The sequence below is a fragment of the Empidonax traillii genome, unplaced genomic scaffold (assembly GCF_003031625.1).
Source record: "Empidonax traillii isolate 1590-97213 ecotype Southwest subspecies unplaced genomic scaffold, ASM303162v1 scaffold262:size680716, whole genome shotgun sequence".
Lineage (NCBI taxonomy): Eukaryota > Metazoa > Chordata > Aves > Passeriformes > Tyrannidae > Empidonax > Empidonax traillii.
Genome location: NW_020955455.1, coordinates 496271 through 520722, shown reverse-complemented (window position 1 = coordinate 520722; position 24452 = coordinate 496271). Strand labels below are relative to the sequence as shown.

The window sequence follows — 24452 nt, the reverse complement described above, 5'->3', positions numbered from 1 at the left end:
ATGCACTCCCCTCCTCCAGCACCCCAAAGCACGCAAGAACACACACAAACTGGGGGTCGCCCAGCCCCCGGCGACCCCAGCCCTGGCCCCTCCTGCCGCTCCCCCGAACGGCTGCCCCGGGCTGGCTCTCGGCGGGCCGGGCCAGGGCGACCCTCCGGGGCTGCCGCAAGCCCGGCCCTCCCCGGGTGACTCCCTTGACGTGCGCTAGCAAATGGGAGTGGGGCGGGGTGTTGCTTCTGACTGCCACTTGTAGCAAAAAAAAAAAAAAAAAAAAAAAAAAAAAGAGGGCGAGGGGAAAAAAAAAAAAAAAAAAAAAAGGAAGAAAGAGAGAAAGAAAGAAAAGAGGGAAAAATCCCACCCACCCTCATCTGCTGCGGAATAAAAGAAATATCGGCGGGCGCGGCGCCATGTGAGCGGCGGGCCGGGGCCGGGACCGGGCGGAGCAGCCGGCAGTGCCCCCCGGGACGGCGGGGCGAGCCCCGGGCGGCGCTCGGAGCCGGCGGCATGGTGGAAAACCCCAGCCTGGCGGCCAAACCCGGCCTGGTGAGAGACGGAGCGGTCGGAGGGGCTCCGGCAGCGCGGGGGTGCGCGGCGGGAGCGGGGTGGGGGCACCCGCGACGGACAGCGAGTGGGATGGGGGTCCACGGCAGGAGCGGGAGGAGGATCCCGGCAGAACAGGGCGCCCGGTGGGAGCTCCGGAGGGATCCGGACGGGGTCCCCGCGGGGACGAGGCGGCGAGGGGTAGGTAGAAGACGGCTCCCGGTGGGACCGTCGGGGCGGAGGTCTCCGGTGGGAGCGGGAAGAGGGTACCCGGTAGGACGCAGTTCCTGGTGGTACAAGGGCGAGGGTCCCAGCAGGACACGGGTCCGAAGCCGACCGAGAAGCGAGGCTTCCCGTAAGACAGTGACGGAGGTCCCGGGTGGGACCTGACCCCGGTAGGAGGGGGAAGGGCGTCCCCCGGAGGAGCGGGGATGTGGTACCGGAGGGCCAAGCCCCCCGTAGGGTGAGCTGGTGATCCCGGCGAGGGGACGCAGCCTCTCCGGCAGCGAGAGCCGCGCCCGGCGCGGCCACGGTTCCGCGGGCAACTTTTGGGCAAGGCCCCCGGGAGCGGCTGGGAGAGCGGGTGGGGTGGGGGGTGCTTCCTCCCGTCCCTCCTCCTCCTGCTCCTCCGCCGGCGGCGCTCAGGCCGTGCCCTGTGCCCGCAGCCGGCCGCCCCGCCGCGGGGGCCGGGGGCCGCGGGGGGGCTGCGCTTGGCGGCGGTGATGGAGAGCCTGCAGCGGCAGCAGGCGGCCCGCCTGGCCCGCGGCCCCGACGGCGCTCCCCGACGGCCCCCGGCCGAGCCCGTTCCCGGCCCCGGGCCACCGCCCGGCGGTCCCCGCCGCCGCCCGGCCTCCGGCCCGCGCCCGCTGCCCGCCGCTCCGGGGGAGGAGGAAGAGGAGGAGGAAGAGGAAGAGGAGGAGGAGGAGGAAGAAGGGGAGACCCGCGATCCGCCGCCGCCCCCACACCACGAGTGGACCTACGAGGAGCAGTTCAAGCAGGTAGGAGGCATCGCTGCCCGGCACCAGCACGGGCTGCTCCGGACAGCCATCCCCGGTGTCCCCCCAAGGCCCCCAAATGCGGGGTTCAGCCCTCCCTGAATGGGCACCTCTTATGCCCCCGAACTGCTGCCAAACCTTTTCTATCCCACCCTAAATGCGCAACCCCACACGCCATCCCAGTCCCACCCCAAGCAGACAGTGCCAGTACCCCCATTAACCCAGACATTATTGCAATGCCACGTTAAATGAGAACCCCCGAAGTACCCATTCACTGTCTCCAAACCTCATCCCAGGAAAGTACAGTCAGTGCAACCCAGCATCCCAGTCCTGGGTCCTCATCTTCCTCTAAATGAGTACTCCCTGAATGCTCCTCATTGCCCCTGTCCCTAAGCCCTGTCCCACCCTAATAGACATTCTCATATGCTCCCCATCTCCCTGTCACCAAACCCCATCTCACCCTTGCTTCGTGACCCCACCTCCTCGGTGTTCCTTTTGCCTGTCCACAGGCCCTGCATCATGATGGGGTGCCCAGTGTCCAGGCATCTCCCTGTGCCCACCCTCATCCATGCCAGCTTCATCCTGGTGCTTTCTGTAATGGGTAAAACAGGCTGATCCCTGTCCACAGAGGTTTTACAGAGGTGAAAAAGGGCAAGGGCTCTGGTGTGTGTGGTTATCCCAAGGAGCCAGCAAGCCATGAAGCTGAGCTCCCTTGTGTCCCTACAAGGGCCAGGGCATATTATGGCTGGTCAATGAGGCCTATTGATTTCCTACACTGGAGGGACCAGCACATTGCCTCACTCCTGGTGGGCACAGGGGAGACCCCTGTGCCACTGAGATCTGGTGCAGGGAAACGCTCCAGGGACTCGTATATGGGATGGAAGAAAGATCTGCCTGTATTTAATGTGCTGAGTCGTGCAAGCCTGGTTTGCACACAGAAGGTGCCACAAGAGTGTGGGCATGGAGTGCACAGCACCAGCCCAGGTTTGTGCTCCCCAGGAGCTCAGCCCCCTTGTCAGGGAGAGAGGGGCACAGTGAGGGAGAGAGGGACACAGTGGGTGAGAGGAAAGATGCAGTGAGGGAAGAGGACAGAGATGTCCCCGTACAGCTGGTGTGCGGCATTTAGGAGGGCACCGCTCAGGGACAGGAGGATGAAGGCATCTATTGTCTCATCCAGTTCTGGCAGGAGAGGATAGGAACAACAGGGACTCAACTTTTGGCTGTTACGGGGCCTTTTTTGTTTCAAGAGTGGTCAATACGTTGTTATTTGGAGGGGCCAGGGCTCACCCACTGGGCACCTGCTTGCCTGTAAGGCAGCAGGTACAGGGCACAGGCAGCACCTGCCCCGTGGCCGTGCCCGGGGATGCTGCCAGTGCCTGACACTCCTTGAATCAGCCAGGGGAGGGCTGGGGTGGGTGAGCTGCACAGGCCAAACAGCTTGTCCGGGAAGTGTTACATTACACCCTGCTGCAGAGAAAAAGGCTGACTGTCCGGTTCCTGGGGTCAGCCGGGAGGTGGGAAGCAGCTCCTCCCTCCCGGGGAGGCTAGAGAAAGTATCCGCGGCATTTCTCGTCCTTCAGCCTCACACCCTGCCCCTGGCTGGGGTTGCCTGTGCTCCTTGTGCAGGGCAGGAGCTTTGTGAATACTGGGAGAGAGACGGCAGGAGCGGTCGGAGTGTGAGATAAATCCTGCCATCACTTCCCAGGGCCAGAGCTGGCTCCTTTCTGGCTTGCCGTTTTGTTTTTTTTCCAACCATGATTGGAAAGGTGATGGACCCTGCTCTGGAGAGCCACACCTGGGTTCCCCTCCTGGTGGCATGTCCCAGCCAGCCCAGGGAACAGTGGGATCTCCCCATGCAGTTTGGAGAAGGCTGTGGTACCAGCTTGCTTTGCAGTCTGCAGGGTGTCTTTCACTCCCGTCCCTCCTCTGTCATCATGCAGGAGGTGACATACCCCTGCCTGGGAGGGACGTGTTTTTGCTGGGCCCTCCCCAGGCTGCAGGGCTGTGGCTCACCCAGCCTGGGGAACAGGTTCTCTGCTCTCCACAGGTAGTAAGTTGGGAGGCTGTGCTTTGGCTTTTGGAGGTTTCCCAGGGGCTGGGCTGTGATGCTGAAGGGGGGAGGTGGGGGGAAAGCATGTGCCTGCTGGAAAGCTGCTGAGACACTGGCAGTGTGGACATGGGGGCCCTGGAGCTGGGGAGAGACCCTTTGGTGACCAAAGCTATGTTTCCCACTAGGACTCCCTGCCTGAAACTGCCCCAAGCCATCATGGCATCACCTGGGATGGGTCTCACGGCTTGTCCTTGCTGTAATCCTCCTGAGTTGGAAGCACAGCTAAGTGAATAGGGACCACCAAATCCAGGCTGTTTTACAGAAGATGGGCAGGGAGACACTTCCCCATCTCTCTTCAGTGCCGAGGACACCCTGATGGGGATGGGTTGGGAGATTGGTGCAGGACCAACCATGGAAGGGTTTCCACACAGTGCAGTGGTGCTAAGAATGGGAGCAGAGAGCAAGGCTGTGGTGGAGAAACCCACTGAGGGTTAATAGGCAAATGCTGCTTTGCCTAGAGGAGCGCTTTGGGGAAATATCCCCTGTGTTTGCCCTGGTTTTATATGCTTCCTGAGACGCTGCTTTGGGGAGGTTGGGGGCGGGGGGCTGGTGGGACCTTTGCTCTGACTGGGAGGGCTGCTCTGCTGTTACGAGGTTGAGACCCCCTCACCCCTGCCTCTTGCATCAGCCCCCGGCGCCGGTTTATGTACATTGATAAGGACACATGGGTAGAGATCTGGGCAAAGGTCTGGGAGGTCTCCACAACCAGGGCTGTGAGGCAGCCTCAGCCCTGAGGTGGGGGACACCGAGGGGGGTCTGACCGTGCACTGCCCATGAACCCCAACTTCCTCATGGACGGAGATGCCGCCAAGTTGCAGTGCTGTGGTGCTACATCACATTTGACTGATTAAGAGCTTGGCATTGCTGGTGCCAGCTCAGCTCCATGAACACAGCTTTCCTGCCGGGAAAGCTACGCTTTTACACAGTGATGGGTGCCCTCATTGCCTCCAAGTGATAGAAGAACAGCATCAGATTCTCAGGCTTCCTTCTCCATCCCCCAGGGCAGGAGGGACTCAAACACCTGGGCTTTGTGTCCAGCTGTCAGTGGAGTGTTTGCTGGCAGGAGGATGTCTTCCCTGCCGGGGCCCCACCAGAATGCTCAGACCCATCTGTGGTCGGGGGAAACAGGACCCTCTGGAGCTCATTCCTCCCTTCCCAGGAGCAGCTGAGAGGGGTGAGCTGCAGCCAGCCCTTTGGGGACTCTCAGGTATCTGGTAGCTTCAGCGGTGAATTTAGGGGTGGCTGGTTTTGCCAGCAGCTGTTTGCTATCATCCTCAGCCAAATCCTCACATGGCTGTTCCTCCTCTCTCCAGCCCTGCCTGTCCCTGGTATTGGCAGTTGCCTCTTGCACCCACCCACCTGTCCCTTACATGTATTTAGGGAGGGCTTGCCGGCCGTGAATGCATGCAGTCGTATCTCAAAGCCTAGAGGAAAGTGCCACAAGTTGGCTGTAGCCACAGACCTCCTTGTGCCACAGATCACCCCATGCCTTGAAGTCACCCCAGAATGGGGTGGCAGAGTCTGTGTTTGCTTTCTTCTGTGGTAGTGTCCCTGGGAGATCAAGGGAGTGGAGGCAGGAATGTCCAGGGAAGGGAGGAGGCTGAGGAGAGGGAGCCTGGGGACAGGGAAGTGGTCTCCATGCCCCAGCCCCCTCCTCGCCTCTAGTGCATCTTCAACCAGGTGCAACAATAACAACTGAAGGGCTCCCAGGGCTAAATTAGAGAATCTCTAGTTACACTGCAGAGGCGGGAGGAGGGGGGGTGGACATGGTGTGTTTGCTGCTGTCCACCTCTGCCTGGAGGCTTATCTCCAACAAACCTATGGGCAGAGCTCTGCTCCCGGGACGGGACCACCTGCAATGGGAAGGCGGCATCAGCAGCAAGGTCAGTGTGCTAATCCCAGGAGCTGCAACAGCTCCAGCAGCTCAGCGTGAGTGCAGGGCACAAGGCAGGAGCAAGGGGCTGCTGGGGTACAACTGGGAGTGAATACAGAAGTGTTTTTGGGGGGTGCATGCATGCAGACAAGAGGGAGTGCATGGACCCATATTAATGCCACTGATGTGAGGGTAAATGTGGGGGTACGTGTCTGATCCCGTGTGATGGCTGATGAGTGTGTGCAAGTGCCCCTGTGCTTAGGGATCCTTGGGAGACCCTGTATGGATCCATAGGACTGTGCAAATGTGTACGAACCCATGTGAGAGCTGGAATGCGCGGATGGATCTGTATGAGTGTGCGGGTGTGTACGCACCAATATATGTGTGTGTAAGGGATGTGTATGAGACCATGTGTATGTGGATACATAAGCACCACACGTGTGGTGTCCCAGCGTGTATGTTCACACACCACTGTCTCTATGTATGGAATTGCATGGGCCCATGGGTGTTTGAGGCAGGGTTTGGGGGCTGAGCCCCCTTCAAGACCACCTCTGTGCCCCTTGTCCAGCACCACCCTGCTGAGTGGTCCTGCTGTGTGCCAGCCCCCTGCTTCCCCTGCTGCCCCCCAGGGCACTTCCCAGCTCCACTGCAGCCTGGGGAATGCTGAGAGCCTCGGGAGCTGCCATGACATCATCTTCCATCTGGGGGTCTTGATCACTTGAGGTTGGGGGCTCCAGAGAGGACACATAAAAACTAGTCGTGGGTGTGAGAATAAAGGTGCTTTGGAGGGCCAAGGAGCACTGTCAGGAGCCCCCATCCTGCAACTGCTTCTGGCTTCCTCCTCAGCCACCTCCCCAAAATCAGATGCGAGTGGAAAATTTGGAGGGTGATGCACCTCCTCACCAACCTGGGCCTCTGATAATCCACTAACTGGGGTAATAGGGGAGGTAAATTCCCCACGCTGGCAATCGGCTGGGCAGGGCTGAAGGTTAGATCTTGGGTGGTGGACTTTAGTCCCAAGGGCATTTTGCACCTGTGGTGGGGGGGTGGTGGTGTTGTGGGAGCAGGCTCAGGTGTGCATGGATTGTATAGGCTGTATAGGATTGTGTGAGTGTGCTCAGGAGGGATGTGTAGGGGACATGTGAGCATGCACATGATTAGTGGTTGTGCACGGGGAGTGCGTAAAGGGAATGGATGGATGTGCCCAAGGACTGTGTGTGCACAGGAAGAGTGTATAGGGGTGCATAAGTGTGCATGGGATCTGAGCAGAGGGGGAGCATATTTAGGGGCTGTGTGAGCATGCATGGTGGGGCTGTTTGTCCAGGGGGAATATGTCCAGGTTGAGTTGCACAAGGAGAGCAGGCACAAGATTATGTGCATCTGCAGAGCAGGCTGTTGTGTCCATGAGTGTGCAGAGGGTGAACATACCATGTTCCCTGGGGCACAGGGCACCCACTGGGGATGGCTGCTTTGGTGGGGTTGTTCTCCCCTGTAGGCTGCAGCTTGGGACTGCTTCATTGTGGATCCACAGCTCACATCCCGGGTCTGTGGAAGGGCATGGGTGAGCACCAGCCCCAAATGCTCTTTCTGCTTGGGCACTCAGCTCTTCTGAGGCCAAGATAGGGGCTGGGGTTGCCTGCATGGGGGAGCTGGGTGGGGAAGGACACCAGCCCCTTCTCCCACATCATCCCTTCAGAGCAGACAAGAGGAAAGGGATGGGGCCAGAGGTGCATGAGGGGGAGTGGGTATTGAGCAGCCATTGCACATCCCAGACATACACACAGCCCCCCAGGTGTGCACCCCCATACTCAACCAGCCCTGTACCAGATGTGTCCGTGCACAGAGCCCCAGGACGTGCTCTGTGTGCACACTCAGGGTGTGCATGTCCCTCGGGGACAACTGGGGTGATGCTGGCGATGAGCAGGGTCCCAAGGCTCTGATCACCTCGGGAGGGATCGAAGGCGGGGGGGGAGTCCCACAACTTCAGTCACCCAGGGAGAGATCGCAGGGGAGACAAGAAAGGAGGGGGAGGCAGAGATGGAGAGGAAGGAAAGGCTGGAGGGGGAGGCAGTGGTGTGGCAAGCACCGGCAGGTCAGGGAGGTTAACCCGAACAAATCCGCTCATTGACTCCCTGCCTGCTCAGCCATGAACAAGTAACAAGGCGCTGATCGTGGGGGACGCGCGTTCGCCGGGAAGCAGGACCACCCCACCCCGTGCCGCAGCCCCCGGACAGATGGGGCACGCAGCAGGACGGGGCCATGGATGGCACCCACGGTGGCACCCCACAGCACGTTTCCTCTGCCTCCAGCCCCTGGGGGAGCCGAGCCGGTACCCCGTTCCTCACCTTCCCCTCCTGCAAAATGTGTTGAGCAGGAGGCTGGGCACCTTGTGAGCCACCCCCCAACTTCACCCCAGGGCTGCGGGCAGGGGGCTGCCTGTCTCAAGGCCGGCTCTGCCAGCACACAGTCCCTCACCTTGCGCGGAGCCGGGTTAATGTTTGCAGCAGGCAGCCCTCCCGGGAGCGGCAGTGCCTGCTGCGGCGGGGAGGGGGGTTTTAATGACCTGCCGGATCTGCCGCATTATCAGCGCTGATTAAACCTGCTGCTCTATAAAGCGCCGTTAAATATTAAGCGTGATGAAAGGCTTTTTGGGGGGGGGCGGAGGGAAGGGGAGCCACGGCTCTGGGGGAGGTCTCCAAATGGAGGTGTCCAGCCCCACGGCTGGGGTGACTGCTGGGGTTGGCGATGTTGGGGTGAGTGAGCACCTCGGCACCTGTTGGGGCTGTGGGGTCAGGGGAGCAGCGTCCCCCCAGGAACCGGCAGTGCCTTCCAATGCAGCCGGCATCCCAGCAGAGCCGTCCCGTAACCATTAACTTATTAACAACTGGTGGCAGAGGCGAGTGGTGGCTCGCAAGGTCAGGGGGTGGTTTGTGCCCGGCGGGAAGTGAACTGCCCCCCAGCTCTAGCAGTAGGGATCGGGAAGAGGGACCCACAAGCCCTTGGTTTCCTGTGTGTGGCCTATGGCTGGGGTGCTCTGACCGTGGACACTGTTGAGGTCCCTGCACCCCAGGGTTTACAGGGCTGTGCCTCAAATGGGAATAGCCAGTTTCCTTGATTGACCTGCAGGGTAAACTGAGGCACTCATGGCTGTTCCCCCTATGCCATCAGGGAACGGGGCAGGACATTCCAGTGTCTGGGTGCCCAGTTGGTGTGCACCATCTCCCTGAGGGAAGGAGCCAGAGACTCCCATTCAGAGGCAATAGTGGTGCTCTGGAGGGGTGCAGTGACTTCAAAACTGTGCGTCAGTGGTCAGCCCCCCGTGGTGTATGGCTGCACCTGAGGAGGCCTGGGGAGCAGGGAGACAAGTGTTACCTGAGTGCCCTGCGTGAACAGGGACCAGATGGAAAAATTAGCAGTGCAGATAATCAATGTGGTGCATATTAAGCGGCTCAGGGTTAGGGGGGTTTGCAAGGTGGGGGGGAGCTGAGCTGGGTCCAGGATCAATACAACTCATATTAAGTGGATTAAATCCTTGCTTCCCATCCGAGCTCTGGCTGCCAGCAGGAGGTGGCAGCTGAGCGGGGGCTGTGCAGGGTCCTGCTGAGAGCTGAGATTGCTTCCCTTGGCAGCAGTGCCCTGGGGGGAGTGTGCAGGGACTCACCAAGGCAGGGCAGCCTGGAAATGCCTGAGGGGAGGCTTAGCACCTCCACACATCCTCCTTCTGTCCAGGGAATCAGCTAGGCTAAGTTGTCTCAGGAACCCCAGCTCCATCCCTGCAAGCCCCCCTGGCTCCAGGAGAGGCATCTCCTGGTTGAGTGAGTGGAGCTAACGATGTTATTTAATTGCAGTGAGGAGGAGGAGGAGGCACAGGGTTTATTCACATGCCTTTAATAAACCGTGTTCGACCTGCTGACCTTTAACCTGCCTGACAAGCGCTGTTATCCCCATCCCTTAAGGAATATAGATGTCGCTATGGCAATGGGATGACAGGAGGGAGCAGGGTCCCAGAGCTGCACCCAGGGTTGGGTGGGGGATGAGGACATCCTGCCCTAGTCCTGGCCTAGTCCTGCCCCAGCACTCAGGCAGCAGTGCTGGGTGGAGTTAGGGTGGTGCTGGGGGTTCCATGGCTGATGGGGTGGCCAAGCAGGGGTCCCCGAGGTCGGCAGGGCAGAGCTGCACTGCGCACTGGCGGGGTATCGATCCTGGGACTTGACAGTTTAATACTTCTGTTTATAGAGGAATATAGTTACATCGATGGCGTTAAATGAGTTACTAATTATATCAATACAAACACGATTAAAAGGGTCCTTGCTCATAGGTCACCACAAGCAGGAGCCGCTGCTTGTGTTGCACAACTGCCCCCAGGCAAGGCTCCACTGCTCCGAGGCACATGGCTGGGGGTGTCCATCCAGATAGAGTGCCTGGCTGGGGTTGTGCATGCACGTGTGGGATTGTGTGGATACAGCTGTCGTGTGTGTGCTCTGCTGGCGTTGTGTGTGCCCCTCTGAGGTAGTGTGTTCCATCCAGTCCTGGGTTGTGGATGCACACGTGGAGTTGCGTGTGCACGTAACAGCAGTGTGCATCTTACATCTAGGGTTGGGCGTGCTTGTTTGGGGCTGTGCGTGGCTGTCTGGGGCCACATCTGCCTGTCTGGGGCTCTGTGCACCCCGCTGGGGTTGTGCAGGCCTGTCTGGAGTTGTGCACACACAAATGGGGTGTGCGCCCGTGCAGGTCTGGGCATGCACGTGTGGGGTTGTGGATGCTCGTGCAGAGCATCCCTGAAAAGTCTGTGCTTGCCCACCTTGGGGTCCTGCCAGCCCACGTGGGGCTGTACACGCCCGTGGGAGGCTCTGCACATCCAGACATGGTTCCTGTGTAGGGATTGGTGCCTGCGTGGGCTGGGTGTGCATGTGCAGGCTTGTGCACACTCGTGGTGTTCAGCTGTGCACGCTGATGCAAGGTTTTGTGTGCCTGTGCAGGGTTGTACATGCCCGTCTGGGCTTGCATGTGGCCGGGGGGAGGTGTGTGTCCATGTAGAGGGCTGTGCAAGTGCTTGTGTGGACTTGTGCAATGCCCCTAAGGGGCTGTGCACAGTCATGCCTGAGTGTACCCACAGCTGTGGGATTGTGCAAGCCCATACGTGGTTGTGCATGCCTGTGTAGGGTTGTATATGCTTGCGTGGGCTTGTGCACACCCATGGGTTATGTACAGCCAGGTGAGGCGTGAATGACTCCGGAGAGCTGTGATCTGCCTCTCAGATGGTCAGTCCCCAAGAGAGGTGGGAGGAGACCACAGTCCCCACCTTGCAGGAGGAGGAACAGAGTGAGCAGCAGGACCTGGGTTATGGATGGAGTTGGATCCTTCTTTGGGGATAGGGCTGAAGTATAGGTCTCTTCTTGTCTGGAGGCTGTAGCAGACCACCGCCTGTGCCACCACCCATGCTACCCCTGTGTCACTCCTGTGAAGCTGTGATGGCAGGATGCCTTTACCATCCTTGTCTAGGACTCAACCCCCATATCCCATGAGTGGGAATCCGCCAAAACCACCTTCTCTCCAGCCTGATCCTCTCCAAATTTCAGGGAACACCCAGTGCATCCCAGCGTAGCCAAGGACCTTGCCAGCTGATTCCCTGTTACTCAGCTCTGCTCTTGTGTCTGCTTAAAAGCTGACCTTTGCCCCCTGTTGGATGTAACCTGTTTCTGCATTTCAGTGCCCCACAGTTAAAAGGTTAGGGGTTAATAAACAGTGGAAAAATAGGACCCAGCACTTGGAGGTCACACCTGTTTTGGGGGCCGGAGTCAGTAGCAGCCCATTCCGGGGTGGCACTCCGAGGCCCAGGGGGGTTTGAGTGCAGAAACTCAACCACTGGTGATCCCTGGGAAGGCCATGGCTTCCCCTTGCTGTGGGATGAGCGGTGGTGGCCAGTTTTGAGGGAATTTGTTCCTGCTTTGACAAGTCAGGAGATTTCAGGGAGTGTAAACGGGCTTGGTGTGGAGCAGTGGGGGTCAGAGCCCTTTTGTAGGCAGGGAAATGCAGGCAAAGCCTGGCTGACACATCCTTCCTGGGGCAGAAATCAAAGCAGCCTCCTAGAGCTCTGCTCGGAGTCTGACCTAGTTACTGTAATCGATGGCTTGAGGAGCTCCTGGGAAAGAACAGGCAATGGGGAAGGGGCACCGAATGAGGCAGTGAACACCCCAGTGGAGGAGAGGAACAGGGTGGTGGCACCCAGGAGTCAGAGCACTCAGGAGCAGCCAGCTGCAAGGAGGGCATGGGTGAGCGGGATCCAGAGAGCAAGGAAGCAGCACAGATGGAAACCGTGGAGCCAGGCAGTTCAGCACCTGTGGGTGTGGCGGCAGTCTGGCAGTAGCACCCACAGACCAGTTTGGGTACAAGCAGTTAGCACCCTGACAAGGGACACGCAACTGGCACCAGTGTGTTAGATGAGGGGCTGTGTTAGGGATCTGTGTCTGTTCAGTTACAGGAACCATAGGATATCTGTAGGAGCATCCCTGCGTCCTCACATTCCCATATGGCCCCACATCCCTTCCACCCCTGCATCCCCATATCTCTATGTCCCCCAAGTCCCTTCATCCCCATATCCCTATATTTGCATGTCCCTGCATTTGTGTCCTCATCACATCCCTACATTACCCTGTCCCCCTGCGCCCCGAGTCGCTGCAACTCCACATCCCTACATTCCCGTACCCCTGCATCCCCATCTCTCTGCATTCATGTCCCCATTGCGTCCCTGCGTCCCCCCCCCCATTCCCATATCCCATGTCTCAGCCTGACATCCCTAAAGCACAGCTCCTTTTATCTGTCTGCTGAATGATGTGCTAGGGGATGAGGGGGGGTGTGCTCCCTTTCTATTGGTTTTTAACGGCCTTTCCCAGCACAATTGTTTTTTAAACGACTCTATTTTGTGCCTGACTTTGTTTTCCAGCTTGCATTTCTTTGTATATGTTTTGGAAATCTATTCTGGACTGCTGAGTTTTGTTTCTTTTCAATGGCTTTAAATTCTTGCCGGGCTTGCTGGGAGGAATTGGTGTCTATAGCGTCTTCGATTGGTGCTAATTTTTCCTTCATGTGCTCTGACTTTTACTGCTGGGCCATCGATCTGGCGGGCTCCAATTTGTCATGGTCACTCAGGCGCTGTGCTGGAATCAGGCGAGCCCCGACTTTCGCACGGAGCCGGCACTTCGTGCCCCTGGTGTAGGGGCTGCGCTCGCCTCCCCACTGCCGTCCCTCAGCTCAGCTCGAGGGCTGTGTTCTTGTGTCCTGGACCTGCATCCATCCAGTGCATCCTCACAGTGTGCATCTGCACAACTGCGTGCTCGCTCACATGCCGGTGTACCCACAAACTTGCTGGGATACACCAGCCCCAGTATCAGTGCACACATGGGGGCTGCACATCTGCTTTTGTGCTTATGCAGGTGCACACAGTGCTCTCGTACCTAGTTTTGCACAGTCCACACCCACAGTGGAAGGTCTTTGTGCCTTTCTCACACCCTGGTCCCAGTGTGCACCTGAAGAAGAAGGATTTGGGGTGGGGTGTGTCTGCACCAAGCCAAAGGAGATGGCTGTAGGGTCACCATGGCCAGGTGAGGAGAAAGGATTTGGCAGTGGGACACTTTGTGAAGGTGCTTCATGCTGTCCTTGGCCATTGGTCAGGCCCTGAGTTGCAGTGGCACGGCTCAGGCTGCACTTACCAGTGGTCAGTGGCCTCATCACCCTGCAGCAGTGGGGCAGCCCCGGCCCTGGCAGATCCCTCACAGTAACCAGTGCCATGGCCAGGCCAATTTTCCCTCCCCTGGCATGGGAACCAGCATCTCCACTGCGCAGGTGGACATGTGTCCCTGTGAGAGACAAAATCTGAGGAGGATGCTGATCCTGTGCTGGGACCTGGTGAACACCAGCACTGAGCAGTGCTGAGCCAGAGGAGAGCTGAACAGGGCTGAGCATCCTGATCCCAAAGTCCTGCCAGAGGGCCTGGGTTTTGCTGGTGCTTCTGGGCTGAAACACTGTGATTCCTCCACCTAAGAAGGCAAGGGGTAGGGGGAAACTGAAGCACAGACTCAGCATCTCTGCAGCAAAAGTACAAAACAGTGGTTTGTGCCTCTCCTAGGCACAGGGAGAGTCCAGTGCTGCAGCACAGAGGATGTGTCAGGGGGTTCTGTCTGTGGTGCACACAGAGCCTCTCGATGCTGGCAGAGCAGGCAGGTGGGGCCAGGGATGATGCCAGGTCCTGGCACAGGCTGGGGCCAGCCCCCTGCACTGCTCCCTCTGCCTTTCTTACCTGCCTATGCCGGCAGCGCTGATCCCCCTCTCTCCTGCCCTCAGCTCTACGAACTGGATGAGGACCCGAAACGCAAGGAGTTCCTGGATGACCTCTTTGGCTTCATGCAGAAGAGAGGTAAAGGTGGGTGGCTGGGCTGGGTGTCACTATCTCACCCCTGCCTCAGCTGCTGGCAGGGGGCTCACAGTGTGCTTCTCTCGGGCTCTGAGCTGCTCCAGGTCTCTGCGAGACCCCCAGGCAGGCCCTGCGGTACCGCTCCCTGAGCATCCCCCCCAACCCCAGACGGGGGATGCCGATTGCAGGTCAGCCATCCCAGCAGGGATGCCCACTGGGAAGGCCCGGTGAGGATGGCCATTAGCATACCCCTTGGTGACAAGCGATAGCAACACCCGTTAACGATGCCCATTAGCAGCTTTCAGGGCGTTTCAGTGATGCCTGGTGGGAGCGCCCTTGGCAGTGCCCGTTAGGGCTCCCCATGAGCAGCACCTGCTGAGGATGCCCACCGCCAGCACCTCTCAGCGACGCCCATGCTCTGCAGGAGTGGGGCCAGCGCCGGGCACCCAGGGGTTAAGGGCTCGCCAGCCAACCCATCCTCATCGGAAATCTTTGCTATCGGCATGGGGGGCCGTGCCGGCTCCCGGGGACTCGATAAATGCTTTAACCTTCGCCCTCCCCGGCCGAGCCTCCGACAATTAAAAGTTGCCGAGCGCGGGCGTGTGGGCGGCTGTATTAATTAGAGCCTTTTGCTAGTGTGTGGATTAATGAACAAGCCGCTCGATAGCCAGTAAACCCCAGGCAGAGGTTAATGCCGAGCTAATTAACAGGGGAAGGCTGAGGGGGGGGTGCAGGAGGAGCGGAGCTGGCCGTGTGTGGGGTGAGGGAGGGCAGAAGTGGGCAATTGCCCGCATGCCCTGCCCGTGATCCCCACCTGATTGTGGGGCTGCAGAGGTTGACTTTTGGGTGGGACTGAGACGCCATAAACTTGTTTCACTTGGTGTTGTGCTATGGGTGGCTGGCACAGCCGTGGGGCTCATGCTAGAGCCGGGCTGGAGGTGGTGGAAGAGCTGGGTACTGCTCCATGGGTGCCCCCCGATCCGCCTGGCCCTGGTGCAGGGCTGTGGGGAGCGAGTGGGAGCATCGGTGCTGCTTTGGCCCCCCAGCATTCATCAGTCGCAAGATTCATGGGCTGTTCTGCGGCTTCATTATCTCTCTTTCCAGAGCTAATTAACTCCCTCGCTATTGGGGCCGGGGCTAATTAAGTAAGTGCCTGCTGGTCTGGGGAGGAGGGAGGGAGCTCCACGCTTCCCTGACGGTGCTCTATTCTACATCCGTCTATGTGGGACTGTCTGCTCCTGTGCTCTCCGTCCACTCCCATCCTTTATCTCCTCCAAGTGGGTGCTGTCCCCCTGGGGAGGGCAGGCAGGGGTGCAGGTGTGCAGTTATGGGTGTGCACAAGCTTGTTGGAGGAGCTGGTGATTTTGGAGTCGGGTAGCAAAGAGAAAGGGGATCAGAGAGGCTGTGGGGCAGTGACAGGACCCCGGGGGTCATAAGGAACTGAGTAAGAAGCACCCATGGGTGAGCCATCGCAGCTGCTTCTGTGGCACACAGGGGTGAACAGGCAGGCCTGTGGCACCCTGGCTGTGTCCCCGGAGTGACAGTGGGTCAGGAGGGATTAATGCCCACAGAGTGAACCCTTATGAAAGGGTATGTGTCCCGCCTAACATTTGTTAAGGCAGTTCTAGCACTGACATTTGGCAGCAGGTTGGAAAATTAGCAGGGCTGAAAAATGGGTTGGGCACAGTCTCTCTGAAGCCACCCCATGGCACAAGGGCCCGCCCACCTGGCCACAGTGGTCAATGGGGGTGATACCAGCACAACCCCCATCAGATACAAGGTACACGCAGTGGGGCACCTTATTCCCGTGCCCCAACTTCTGTGGGACCCCAAAAGCAGCGAGCTGGGTCATAGGGGCTCTGTTTCTGCATTTGCTCACCAGGGATCTGCAGAGCCCCCCCATCTCCCTGCCAAGCCAAGGGCCCTGCTGATAACACGGGGCCATTAATCAATCAAGGCGCTAATTGCAGCACCACAATGGCTGCATCACCTCCCTGGGCTTTTGTGGCCCTCGCCCTGGCTGGGGCCGGGGCCATCACTCTGTGGGGACAAAGACAGGTGCCTTTGTCAGTAGGACAGGCATCGGCTATCCGCCCGCACAGCCCTGAGATTAATGATGAGCCACTCTCCTTGGCCAACACGGCTGGAGAAGGGGGAAGAGGAAAAGAAGTCCATGGGCCATTGACTGGGGGATGAGATGAGACCCTGCAAACTCGCATTTGGGAGTGAGGGAGAGCCCCCGGATCAGCCCCCCTCTGAGGTGATGGGGCTCATGCCAGCAGCTCCAACCAGGGCTGCTGAGGTACCGACAGCAGATATCGAGTCAATATCTCTGCCTTTTTCCCAGGAGGATAAACTCCTCTCCCCCTTTCTGACTGGGTGAACAACACAGACACACACAAAAAAAAAAAAAAAAAAAAAAAAAAAAAAAAAAAAAAAGGAAAAAAAAGTTAAATGAACTCAGTAAAAGAATAAAAAGAGCTCATTTTTCAGGCTTATGTGAAGAAGCCAAGCCAATATCAGGGCCATAAATTAGGGATGCTAGAGGATGGCGGTGAATGACGGCTTCGTTTGAGGGGCGAAGCGCGGTCGTGACAGCCTCCCCCGGCCAAATGGATGGCTTTCCAATACTGCCTGTGCCCTGCCACCTCACAGAAGGAATTAATATGGGGGTGGAATGGGAGAGGATGGGACAGGGTGGGATAGGATATGATGCTTGTCCCTCCTCTGCCCTGCTGCAGCTTTCAGCCACTGCCCAGACCATTGTCCCGAGGTGCCATGGAGCAGAGCAAGGCTGTGGGGCTATTTGGGGGTGCTGAGAAAGTGGAGAAGGGTTTGTAACCAGACCTGGTGGCTGTGGAGACCATGTTGGTCACAGAACCCTAGTGACCCCATGTTTCCTTGCCCCATGGCCTCGTAGGGGGACCAGGGGTTGGGGTCTCTGCTAAGGGTGCTTCAAGGGGTTTGGAGTCAGGTCTCTTGAGGCAGGGCACCAAAGGCCTTTAAGCAGTGGGGATTGCTGGGGGCATCTTTGGTTTTTAGAGGTTTTTCAGGGACTCTTGTGAGAGTGTCTCTGTATGGGGCTGGAAGGGTAAACCTGTCCATAGAGAGATTGTAGGGTGAGTCTTTCCAGAAGGGTTGTGGGGGCATCCCTCTTCAGAGAGATTGTAAGGTGGGTCCCTTCTTGAAATTTAGATGGGGTTTCTCTTTGTGGTGCTCTGACAGGCCATTACAGAGTGAATCCTTCTAGGATGCTCTGAGAGATTTTGCAGATTGATGCTCTGTAGAGAGCTTTTAAGAATTGTAGAGGCACAACCTTCTCTAAGGGAATCTGAAGAAGGCGCTTTGCCCGTCCCACTGTGGCTCCACATCCCAGCTGAGAGCATACCCGGCCCCACTGACAGCTCCGTCAAAGGTGAACCTGTGCCAGCATGCCGGAGTCTCCCCTGCTTTTGAGCAGGGTGCCTCTCTCCCAGGCACCCTGGGTCCTGCCTGCACCCCACTATGCCCATGGGCATGGAGAGATGTGCCTCTCCTTGTGGGTACCCACAGTAACAGTGAGGAGAGGGTGGGGGCTGTGTTGCCAGGTAATGAGGGCCCCTGTGGGCTCCCCCTCACACCCTTTTCTGTGTCCTGTGTGCGCCTGGAAGGGACACCAGTGAACCGCATCCCCATCATGGCCAAGCAAGTGCTGGATCTGTACACCCTGTACCGGCTGGTGACAGACAAGGGTGGCCTGGTCGAAGTCATCAACAAGAAGATCTGGCGGGAGATCACCAAGGGCCTGAACCTACCTACCTCCATCACCAGCGCTGCCTTCACCCTCCGCACACAGTGAGTGCCAGGCAGTTGGGGGCACCTGCCCTGGGCCACACACCCTGCCCTGGGGCACCCACTGGCTCAGCTCTCCCACAACCCTGAGAAGGGTCTGACATGGAGAGCCTCAAAAGGGGTTGGAGGGGCTCTGCCACTTCCCAAGTGCCATCCCCGCCCTGGGTCCTGCTCAGCACAAGGCTGGCTGGAGAGCACAGGGCTGGCTGGATCTCATCCTGGCTCTCTCCCCGTGCAGATACATGAAGTACCTGTATCCCTATGAATGTGAGAAGCGGGCACTCAGCTCTCCTGGGGAGCTCCAAGCTGCCATCGACAGCAACCGCCGGGAGGGACGGAGGCAGACCTTTGGCACAGCACTCTTCAACTACTCGCCAGCCAGCACCCCAACCCTGCTGGGCACCCCCAAAATGCCTCTGCCAGCTCTCAGCATCTCCACGCATAGTTGTGGCCAGCTCAGCCAAGTGCACAGTGTTAAGAAAGGTGGGTGAGGATCACATGTGCCCTGTGGCAGCTGTCTCTTCCCAGGGGATGGATACTACTCCAGGAGTGGGGATGTGCACTGCCTACTCTTGCCCTTTTTGCTTTGGGAAAATAGGAGAAATCTTGTTCCTTTAGTCCCTTTCTGGAACTGAGAAAAGTTTATTTCTGCTGGCTTGGATGACCAAGCCCAGATGACGCTGGGGGTGGTGGCCTGTCCTGCCCTGTGCTGGTGGGATAGAGGTGGCAGCAGCTGGGAATGGGGGAGATGGGGGGCCCCGCTGAGGTCTCCTGATCGTTGCAGAGGATGGCGTGCTGACGGCAGCAGTGCCAGGGCGCATCACTATCCCCATGGGACTGGCTGGCCACCACCTCACAGCAGCCCAAGCAGCAGCTGCCTCGCAGGCAGCAGTGCTGGAGCAGCTGCGGGAGAAGCTGGAGACAGGGGAGCCCCCAGAGAAGAAGGTGGCCCTGACAGCAGAGGAGCAGCAGCGTCTGGTGCAACATGCGCTCCAGCACAACCTCCTGGCTGTGGCCTCCCAGTTCCCCATGAACGTCAAGATCTCCAACCGAGGTAATGAGGTGCAGCACCTTAGCCTGGGCTCACCCTCTCCCAAGGTGGGAGCAGCTGGAGAGGGGCATGGATGCCCAGGAGGTCCTTGATTCTCTCTCTTTCGGACAGGTTCTTGTTTCTGTTTCTCTTAATGCTTATATTGGTATTTCCTTTACCCAGATGACAGACAGGAGACCGCATTGAACCTGTCCACCAACGGCATTAGCAGTATCAACATGTCAATAGAAATAAATGGAGTTGTCTACACAGGTAAATAGAAGGGCCGCTTGGCCTGTGTAATTGCGGCCGGGAAATCCAATAACTTATAGCCACTGCCTGGCCAGCAAGTCCTTCCTTCAATCTGATGTCTTTACTATAAAATCCATCGTAATGAAGTGGCAGGGCCTGGGGAGAGGGGGCAGGAGAAGGAGGGGGTCAGCAAGGATGGAAATTGGCCCACAGCTAGCGATGAAGGGTCAAGGTGGGGGATGGACAGACTCGGGCTGAGAAGTGAGGCTTCCCGTAGGGTCATCCTGCATCGTGGAATCCTGCAGGCAGGGCTTGGATTTGAGCTCACCCCAATAATAGTGTGCCCAGAGGGTCTCCGGCTGGGTGGTGGTTTGGCTGGGTGCAGAGCATGGTGTTGGGTGCAGGGTAGGGTATTGGGGTTCTTTGCCAGAGCAAAGGATCCTTTGGGGTGCCAGTGTGCACCTGCCTGGCCAAGCAGTTATCCCGTGCTCCTCAGCTCCATGCCTACTCTCTGAAGACACCCCCCAATTAAAATTGATGGCTTTTCCTTCAGGACTTAAATATTTAACGAGCCAGAAAGGTCAGGGCTAATCAGCATGTGGGGCTGCCAACCAGATGGGCCCAGGCCACCCCACAGGCAGCCTCATGCGTGTGGGGACAACTGGGCTGGGGGAAACATCCAAGCTGATGAAGAGGGAGCTGGAGTTCCCATGGGTGTTGGTCCCACGCTGCCCAGCCTGGGTGCTGGGCAACAGGTGAGTGAATCCCCCAACCCTGGGCTTGCTCTCACCCCCTTATTCTTGCTCCCCAGGTGTCTTGTTCGCCCGTCGTCCCTCAGCTGCCCCGGCGCCTGGTGGAGGGAGCACCCAGACCCGTCCGAACCCCATGCCTGCCCCAAACCCCCTGCTCCCACCCTCCTCTCACAGCCACACTCCCACCAGTGCCTCACCGTAAGGCAGAGGCCTGAAAGCACCCTGAAAGCAGCTGGGTGGGGGGGACTGAGCTGTGGGACCCAGCTGCACCACCAAGGTGGGATGGGGGACCCCAGGGTGTCTCTTACTCCAACACTGAGCTGTGTCCTTGAAAGGCCAAAAACACCCAGATGGGTTCTTTTGTCCCTTGTCCCCATGCGTGCCCTCTGACACACACACACACATCTCTTCGTTCCCACGGCACTGCACCCAGTTGACCCCCTGTACATCTCCTGCTGCCTGGGGTACCCCCTGGGACCTGCATGCTGCATTTCCTACGTCCTGCAGCCCCTGTACCCACCTCAATGCACGCACTGCTGCCCCTGTACACACCTTGATGCATACACTGCACCCCCAGTGCACACACTGCATCCCCTTGGTGCCAACGTTAGGTCTTCATGCACGCCCTCCATGCAAACACTGCAGCCCCTGTAAACTGTAGCCCCGTATAAACTGCAGCCCCTATATATACACTGCACCCCCTACCCACTGCAGATGCCCCTACCCAGCCCTCCTGCGCTGCCTGGGCTTGCTGTCCCTGCCCTGAGACACCACCAGGGTAGTGGCATCTCAGCCCCCCAGGTCCTCAGCTCAGCGGGGGTCACCCTGGTGGGGGCAAATAATGGGGATATTGGTGGGAATGGTGGGGGTGGAGCTTATTGGGGTGGGGCTGGGGGTTAATATTGGGGGTGAGGGGTGAGGGCAGGGAGGCCCAGCAGAGCCCCACCACCACCAAAGACTGCCCAGATGCCAGGGTCCCCCAGCCAGAGGGTGGGGAGACAGCGGGCACTCCAAACTACCTCGTTGGGGCTGGGCGGACGCCTCCTCCACCTGCCTGCACCCCAGGGTGCCAGAGCAGGTGAGTGTGGAGCAAGGCTCACCTCTACCTCAGCGTGGGGGGCTCGGCGCCGCCGGTCCCGCCCCTGCGCTCCCATCGCAGCCGCGCGACTCCGTGTGTCCATTAAAGGAAACAAATTGCTGTACCAAACTGGTGTCGAGGGTGCTGTGCATGACAGGGTGCCAAGCTCCTTCAGGGCCCAGTTTGGGAGGTGCAGGACACTCTCGCAGCCTGTGGTACCCTGGAGTAGCAGCTGTAACACTTGAGGTTTCACAGCCCGCCTCGTGTTTGCCTCCATCTCAAGGGTTGCCTTGCTCTGTGGGAGCTCTGAGCTGCAAACAGGTTCCTTGCACCCACAAGAGCCCTCAAGGCATAGGCTGCTTTGTACTGGGCACAAGCTCCAGTCATGCCAGCCAGGCTGTGGGGCTGCCTTCCCCTCTGAGCTCCCTGTGGTAGCTCATCCTTGGGTGGGGATCCCTTTAGGCCCCCTGTGCCAGGCAAGGGACAGGGCCCTGGGGTTGCTGAGGCCACAGCCGTGGGGCTGTGAGGTTACACCCGGCAAGATGCCAGCACTGCTGGGCCAGCCTGGCACCTGGGCAGTGCCCACAGAGGACACAGGTGACCCGGGTGGGGCTGGGAGGCACAGACATAGGCACAGCTGGTCATGAGTACATGGACGGGTGTACGTAGAAAGACACGGAGATGTTCAGGCACTGAGTCACCACAGACACGCACAGATCACTTGTGCTCCCTTGTACAAACTCGGTGGCATGCACACTCACACCAGCACACACACGTGTGTGCAAATGCACATGGTCGCACAAGCACTTGCACGCATGTGCAGCCACACGTACATATGAAGAGGCGTGAGGAGCTCCCGTGGGACAGACACCCCAGCCAGAGGCAGCCACAAGGACAGGTCCACTCTGGCATCCATTGAGCCAAGTCCCTGGTACCCAAGGCGGCAGAACTTCTTGATTAGGAGTCCCCCTTGGGACAGATCCAGCCCCCTGAGGACACCTCCAGCTCTCGGGGACACCCCTAGCTAGTACCCCAGTTCCTCGGGGACACAGTCCCTCGGGGACAACCCCAGCCCTTCAGGATCACCCCCAGTCCTCCGGGAACAGCCCCAGCCCGGATTCCCAACCCAAGGGGACACCCCCAGCTCCCGGAGACATCCAGAGCCCCCCGCGGACAGCCCCAGTCCGGACCCCGAGCCCACCGGTGCAGCGCGGTCGCTGTCCAGAGTGCTGCAGCAGCGCTGCCCTCACCGGTCTTGTCCTCGGGGGCAGGGGAACGTGGGGACACGGCGGGAACATGGAGGATAAGGGTGTCACTCTGGGGACACGCAGGTGACACAGTCCCCCTGCAGAGGACCCTCGGTCTGGCGGGTCCAGCTCTACAATCTGTGTCCCGGGCTGGGGGCAGGTCTGTGAATGTGTTGGGGGGTGGATGTGTTTGTGAATGTGCCAAGCGGAGCTGGAGTGGGATTGATGCAGCCTTAATTGGGGTCTTGTGTCCCTTGTCACTGCTGTGAAGTGCTGGCCACAGCTCATCGAGCACCAGAGCCCCAGGGAGCCGGGAGGACACACACGGGCCCACGTCCCCACTCATTACCAGGCTCAGGGGGTGATGTGTGTTTCCATGCTCCCTGGGGGGCTTGGGGACACAGCTGCTGTCACCTGAGTAACCAGCCGTGATTGATGCCCACTTCCCCACATCCCGCAGGGACTGTAATTGAGCAGGAGGGAGGAGACAGAGGATGCAGGGACAATCCAGCCTTGCAGGAGGTGCACTGGATCCAGCTTCAGCACCGCTCTGGGGGCAGCTTGTGGGGGTATCCGTGTGCCACTGCAGGCTCCAGGGATGGGGACAGCTTCCTCTCAGCCCCAAGGGATGGGGGGCAGACTCCCTGTGCACTGTGCTGGGCTGTGGGCAGCCAGTGCTGTGGCTTCAGCTCCATTCCAAGGCTTGCAAACTGGAGGGGACTTTAAATGGTGCATGAGGACAGTCCCAAAGCCCCCCAGTTCCTGAGTCCCAGGACTACCCGAGTTTCATACCTTGGGGAAGTGGGTGATCTGTGACCCTCCAGCACAGGCATTTGTGTTTTTGGGGCATTGCCCATCACACTGGGCACAGGCCATGGTAGAGCTGGTACCATCTAAGCACAAAGCAGCATTGTGTGCATAGCCCCCCTGCAGCCCCAGACCCCTCCTGCAGCCCCCGGGCACTTCTGCTAATGAAGCCATTTCTGTTTGTCGCCTTTGTGGAACAAAGCTCAGCTCTTCCCCTCTGAAGATCTCAGCTATCGATCCTTGGGAGAAAAGGCAGAGCCTCAGCCTTCTCCTGCTGCCAGAGTGCTCTGCGCAGCTCCTGCAGGGTTATTTGGGCAGCACAGGGACTGCTGGGACACTGGGCCACCTCACAGGTCCCTCCTGCAGCCTGTCAGGCCTGTACAACTCTCGGTAGGAACACATTGAGAAGGACAAAGATTTTTCAGGGCACAGGGAGTTTAGCTTTCAGCAAAGGGGAATGGGAGGGCCCCCAAAGCCACCCAACCCACATTGCCAGCCATGTTAACAAAGTACCGTTATTACCATATGGTTTGGAGCTAAAAGAGTAGTCTGGAACCTTGGCTTGGTGTTCCCTGGTGCCTGGGGTCCAGTGGTGCAACACCTAGCCCCGTGTTCATTCTGGGCATGACAGGGGATTGGCTGTCTGAGCCCTGGGGTGAGCAGAGGGTGTCATCAAAAGGTGCTTTGAAAACTCACGGAATCACAGAATCATTAGGATTAGAAGGGACCTCTGGAGATCATCCAGTCCAACCCCCCTGCTAAGGCAGCGTCACTGGAAGCAGGTGACACAGGAACACAGCCAGGTGGGTTTGGAATGTCTGCAGAGAGGGAGACTCCACAACCACTCTGGGCAGCCACCCTCAATGTAAAGAAGTTCTTCCTCATGTTGAGGTGGAATTTCTTGTGGTTTAGTTTACAGCCACTGCTCCTCATCCTGTCACTGGGTACCATCCTCTTGGCACCCTTTGAGATATATTTATATGCATTGATGAGATCCCCTCTCAGCCTTCTCCAGACTAACCAGGCTCATCTCCCACAGTCTCTGCTCATAAGAGGGATGCTCCAGACCCCTCATCATCTTTGTGGCCTCCACTGGACCCAATCCAGGATCTCCTTGTCTTTCTTGTTCTGAGGAACCCAGAACTGTACACGGCGCTCCAGATATGTCTTCACTAAGGCCGAGTAGAGGGGCAGGATCACCTCCCTCGACCTGCTGGCCACACTTGTCCCAGTGTTTTCCATGATACATTTCCCTCTGCAGTTTTGAAACTTCCTGGACTTTTCTCTGTGGTGGCTGCCGCTACCGTGAGTTCACCTCATGCCTCAGAGAGCCATGTGGCAGAGAGTGCCGGCTGAAGGCAGCAGTGGGGCTGGGGTTGGCTGCAGCACTCCTCAGTGCTTCTCTTCCTCCCGAGCATCACCTGCAGCGGTCGATAGGAGAAAGGTGAACGCGGGCAGGCTGGGGCCTGGGGGAAAGCCCGCGGCAGCCGGATTTCAAAGGCCCCTGCATCCACACGGATCGCTATA

The 24452-nt window shown here is 58.6% G+C and overlaps 1 protein-coding gene across 3 annotated transcripts; it reads left to right on the top strand.

Annotated features, from left to right (window-relative positions):
* The first annotated feature begins 1262 nt into the window (after positions 1-1262).
* On the top strand, positions 1263-20655 carry ARID3C (AT-rich interaction domain 3C). 3 transcript variants are annotated; one of them, XM_027889405.1, is made up of 7 exons: positions 1263-1538; positions 13859-13931; positions 17579-17762; positions 17998-18242; positions 18544-18813; positions 18973-19062; positions 19853-20655. In XM_027889405.1, the coding sequence occupies exons 1-7, from the start codon at positions 1263-1265 to the stop codon at positions 19993-19995; spliced, it is 1281 nt and encodes a 426-aa protein (XP_027745206.1). In that variant the 3' UTR covers positions 19996-20655. The 3 variants fall into 3 exon arrangements, with proteins under 3 accessions (XP_027745206.1, XP_027745208.1, XP_027745207.1); XM_027889407.1 differs by lacking the exon at positions 1263-1538 and adding an exon at positions 8194-8271; XM_027889406.1 differs by lacking the exon at positions 1263-1538 and adding an exon at positions 8194-8271 and having other exon boundaries at positions 13859-13937.
* The last annotated feature ends 3797 nt before the right edge of the window (positions 20656-24452 follow it).

Bases quoted from the DNA above. Each gene is read 5' to 3' on its own strand.
- ARID3C (XM_027889405.1), top strand. From the start codon at position 1,263: ATGGAGAGCCTGCAGCGGCAGCAGGCGGCCCGCCTGGCCCGCGGCCCC. The intron at 13,932-17,578 runs GTAAAGGTGGGT...TGCGCCTGGAAG, and splicing joins TGGCTTCATGCAGAAGAGAG to GGACACCAGTGAACCGCATC. The intron at 18,243-18,543 runs GTGGGTGAGGAT...TGATCGTTGCAG, and splicing joins AGTGCACAGTGTTAAGAAAG to AGGATGGCGTGCTGACGGCA.